This window comes from Nothoprocta perdicaria, unplaced genomic scaffold (genome assembly GCF_003342845.1).
Source record: "Nothoprocta perdicaria isolate Ctin4 unplaced genomic scaffold, notPer1 scaffold_0, whole genome shotgun sequence".
NCBI classification, from domain to species: domain Eukaryota; kingdom Metazoa; phylum Chordata; class Aves; order Tinamiformes; family Tinamidae; genus Nothoprocta; species Nothoprocta perdicaria.
The window spans coordinates 5,018,809-5,023,392 of NW_020454092.1; the positions used below are offsets into that span (position 1 = coordinate 5,018,809).

The window sequence follows — 4,584 nt, forward strand, 5'->3', positions numbered from 1 at the left end:
GGGGCGCCGGCGCCGTGCGCACCTGCTCGGTGGTGCCCCGCCGCCTCCATCTCCGAGAGGCTGTAGGCCATGGCCAGCTGCAAGTCCTCGTCCTCGTCCTCGCTGTCCGTGTAGAGGCAGACGGGCGAGGAGCTGTGGGCGCGCGGCGCTGCGGGCGACGGGGGCGGCCGCCGGCTCTGCAGGGCTTGCTGCTCGCGCCGGCTCAGCTCCAGCCCCAGCGCCATGTCGTCGGGGACGCCTGCCGCGACAGGGACGTGAGCGGCGGCACCTCCTGCGCCCCCCGCTCAGCACGCTTGCCCTGCGCAGGCCCCCAGGGCAAGCGCCTCAGGCTGGGACAGATGTCACCTCCCCAGAGTCCGCACAGGGCCCTAGTGACACCTCCAGCCCAGTGACCCCCCCAGGCAGAGCCAGGGACCTGGCCCATGATTCAGCCCCGAATCAAGCGGGATGCAGCATCTCACAGCCACCCCGAAGGACCTGGGGTCCCCAAAGGACACGTGCACCGGGAGGCGGCAGAGCCTGTCCTGGAGACGCTCATCAGCCTGTGGCACTTCTCACCATTGATGTGGATCGACTTCAGCTCCCCGTCCTCCTCCACTTCCACCCGCTCCTGCCCGTTCTCGATAATCCTGCAGACAAACAGGCAGTCAACAGCGAGGGCAGCCCAGCAGAGCTGCAGCCCAGCAGGCCTTGTAACCTCATCTGCTGATCAAGGCAAACTGCACCCCATGAAATCCCTCAAGGAATAGGCAGCTGATGCAGGGGCAGGGCCAGCCCCATCCTACATGGTCCCTCCTGCCCACCCTGCCTAGCCAGGAGGAAGGTCCCAGGACTGACTATCCACCATGGGATGGGGGTAGGTTAGATGACAGCGTAGGTCCCAGCATGGGGACCAGAGGAACGGGGTGGGCAAGACCCAGGCCTGTTGCTCCTCTGTGGTGGCTCCTGGCACTGCCCCCCCCAGTTCTGGCCAGGACACCGTGCTGCCCCTCACCTCTTTGTGGTGACACGCTTGCCGTTGACGAAGGTGGTGGAGGTGGAGACGGAGCGGAAGCCCAGGCCTGCGTCAGCTCCAGAGCCAAAGGACGAGGAGAAGAAATCTGGAGAAGAGGCAGCAAGGTCCGTGCCCAGCTCCTGCAGCCCTCCAAGCCCARGGGAGGGCATGAGGGGCGAGGGGACAGGACCACCCAGGTCTGAACTGTACAAGGGGCCCCAGTGAGGGCACAGCAGCAGGGCCTGCTTGGCAGCTCTGGCATGCAGCCATCGGGGACCCCCATGCCAGGCAAGGGCTRGCAACCTTTCCTACCTGAGGATCCTGGGAAGGGAGAAAAGAAGTGGCCTGCTCCATGGTGCCGGGCAGCAGGCCCTCGCAGGTCAGAGAAGGGCAACATCTCATCTGGAAGGCAGAGAGGACGGTGACAGCACCGTCCCGGTGACCCGAGCGGCAGCCGGGCGCTGTGGRCCCGGGGCAGGAGGCTGCCGAGGGAGCCGCAYGGCGGCAGCCCCGGGAGCAGCGCCCGCCCCTGAACCCGCTCCCTGCGCTCCGCACGCACCGAAGAAGTCGGCAAACGGGTCTCGCCCGCCGAAGAACTCCCGGAAGACATCGTGAGCGCTGCGGAAGGTGAAGGTGAATTCGGGAGCTCCGGCACCGGCCCTGGACCCTCCTGGCCCTGCAGGAGGGAAGAAGCACAGACTTAAGGCGCACCCGAGTTGCTGCTGGGCAAGGGAGGGAGCTCCACATGCCCAGGGCCACAGAGCCAGCCCAGGGTTCCCTTCACACTGTGCTGCACCTGGGGGCACATCAAGTGCCCTGCAGCCCCGCTGAGCCACTCACCTGCTCCCATGAGGCCCTCYTTGCCGTAGCGGTCATACACATCCCGCTTCTGCTCTGCAAGAGGAGGACACGGAGGCTGCGGAGAGGCAGGCACCACRCGGGCCACCTGGGCCAGGGACACGGGCAGGAGGCAGCCAGGGGCGGAGAGGAACAGCGGGCAGCGGGAGCAGAGGGGCAGCAGCAGCACCCGCTGCTCCTGCRCCATTCCCAAGCGAGGAACATTCCTGCGCTCCCACAACGAGGGCCCTGGGCAAGGCCGAGCTCACCCCAGCRGGAAGACACAGCCTTGGGAGGCCACGTGGCACCCCAGGGCCCCCCAACCTCAAGAGCCTTCTTGGAGTGCCCGTGGGGAGATGACAAGCCCCACATACTGGGCAGGAAAGCCGGAGACGTCCCAGCCGCGGGAGGCCTCCTACAGTCCGGGGACACCACCCACATGAGCACAGCAGCGGGTGCCCCGGGGCGTCAGACTCAGGAGGGGACCGGACAAGCGGGACAGGACAGCACCGCGGCCTCTTACTGTCCGAGAGCACTTCGTAGGCCTCGGCGATCTCCTTGAACCTCTGCTCGGCGTACTCCTTGTTGTCAGGGTTTTTATCTGGGTGCCATTTCAGCGCTGCCTTCCTGTACCTGCACAGCCGGGACAGAGGGACAGCCGGTCAGCAGCGGGCCCAGAGCAGCCCCCAGGAGATGCAGACACCCCAGGGSAGCCAGTGCTCCCCACTCGGCACCCGGGAGCTGCAAGGCGCCCCAGCAGCCGCGGGCTCCTCTGAGCCCGTTCCAGCCAGCACGGGGGTTCGCGCCGTCCCCAGCCAGCAGTTCGTTTGTGCTGTTCCYCTCTGATTGACCGCGTCGCTCTTAAAACCCCAGCCCTGAGCCGGCCAAAGCACCCAGGCATCATCCCAGAACTGAAAAGACAGGCTCGCTGACCCCAAACACCCTACAGAATGGCGGCAGGGTCACACCACACCAGCCCCGGACCTTGCTGCAGGCCCCATCTCGCGCGGAGGCCCCAGCGCGTGGCCGCGCTGCCTTTCCCGCTCCCGCAGTCACATTCCTCGCGTCGGAGCGCGCTGCAGCGTCCGGACCGGAGCAAGCGGCGCTCGCCAGGCAGCCGGGCAGCCCCTGTGCCTGGTGCTGCTCGAGGCGGCCACGAGTTCGCTCGGTGACGCTCTGCGCTGGCCCGGGCCTCCCGCCAGGCGYCCTGCCCCACGTCCGCTCGGATCAGCCCGATCCGTGCGGGAAGAGCGGGGCACTGCGACAGCCGCCCGGCTCCTGTTTCGTCCCCGCGCAGCAGGTCGGGTGGCCCAGCAGCCCAGGCAGGGCTGAGAGGCGGCCCCGGGGCCACGCTGGGCTCCGCTCGCGCCGCGTCCAGGCACCCAGCAGGTCTGCCGAGAGAGCAGCCTGGCAAGCACCCGTCCTGTTGCCCAGGTCAGGCTCGCGATGTCCCCGGCTCCCCTGGGCGCTGTCACACAGTTTCAAGCCGCCTTTTGCCTCTCCGCCTGTTTTAGCCAGGTCAGGGATTTGGGTCAGGGCCCAGCTGCTGGCAAGGCAGGGACTTCCTAAACTGGTTCTGCCTCCAGAGCAAATATTTGTGGCATGAGCCCATGTTGCCGGCCGTGCCCGTCGCGGCTCCCACACGGGAGCAGGTCTCTGACCGCGCTCCCAGGTTTGCTCCAGAGCCTGCTGCGTGTGTGTGCGTGGACATGGGAGTCTGGTGCTCGCCTGCCCCAGGAGACTGTGTGCACTGYGGGGCCTGCGAGCACAAGGCAGCCCTTTCCTCCCTTTACAGCTGCCTGGGGATGGCTGAGGCCGAGGTTATTGGGACACCCTGCTCCAGACAGGACCTCTCTGCCCCCTGCTCCATCCCCTATCTCCACCAGGATGTTTGCTCAGACACTGCACAGAACCTGCACGCTCAKCACACAGTTCTCTGCCCTGGCCACCAGGACTGCCTCTCCAGCCAGCAGAGCCTCCTTGTGCCACCCGCGTGTCCCKGGGAGCGAGGGGACTCGTTCCAGTGCCAACACGGCCAGCAGGGCCGGCTCCCTCCCCACCCGTGTCCAAGCGGCTGCTGGGCCTCTGCCCAGTCCCCCAGCTCCTCTGCTGAGCACAGASAGGGATAAAGGGCCCGAGCGCCCGTCCCCACGCCGGCCTCTGAACACGCAGCACGAGACCGCGCGAGCAGCCAGCAACAAAGGGCAGATTGTCATCTGCGGAGCGCGGGCCGGCCCGGCGGACAGCCGGGGCCGCCGGCACCACCGGCGCGGGCGGCTCTTCCCAGCGGGAACGGGAGCGGGCAGCGGCGCGGGACGCCGAGCTGACTTACGCCTTCTTGATGTCGTCGGCGCTGGCGTCGCGGCTCACCCCCAGCGCTTCGTAGTAGTCCACCATGGCGGCCCCTCGGGTCACTGCGGGGGGAAGGCAAGGCCGGCGCTGCTCAGGCTCTGCCTGCAGCACCGCGGACAGGCCCCTCTCCTCCCGAGGGGCAGCGGCCACCCACAGGAGCCGGGACAGCCGGGTCCCTTCAGCGCCCGCCTCGGGGCTCAGCAGYGCCCGCAGCCTCCCGCCGCCCGGCTCGGCTGCCGCTATCCCGGCCAGCTGCGTCACCGCAGGCGCTTCCGAGCTGGCCCTGCCCCCGGGCACCCCGGGACACCCCCACGCCGCTGGGGCGCCCGCAGGGACGGTGTGCAGGGACCAGCCCTGCCGGGACGCGGCTCGGCCCCCCGGCGCGGGGCTGCCCCCGGGGC

At 68.5% G+C, this 4,584-nt stretch overlaps 1 protein-coding gene across 1 annotated transcript in view; it reads right to left on the reverse strand.

The window, feature by feature from the left end:
- The window catches only part of DNAJB2 (DnaJ heat shock protein family (Hsp40) member B2), a 5,507-nt gene extending 1,262 nt beyond the window's left edge, over positions 1–4,245 (reverse strand). Inside the window, exons 1-8 of the mRNA XM_026033523.1 lie at positions 4,164–4,245; positions 2,355–2,464; positions 1,835–1,888; positions 1,554–1,670; positions 1,307–1,396; positions 995–1,100; positions 559–629; positions 23–238 (exon numbers count right to left, since the gene is read on the reverse strand). Of these exons, the coding sequence (XP_025889308.1) occupies positions 23–238; positions 559–629; positions 995–1,100; positions 1,307–1,396; positions 1,554–1,670; positions 1,835–1,888; positions 2,355–2,464; positions 4,164–4,228 (829 nt within the window). The 5' untranslated portion in view covers positions 4,229–4,245. The remainder of the gene's footprint in view (positions 1–22; positions 239–558; positions 630–994; positions 1,101–1,306; positions 1,397–1,553; positions 1,671–1,834; positions 1,889–2,354; positions 2,465–4,163) is intronic.
- Positions 4,246–4,584: the final 339 nt, after the last annotated feature.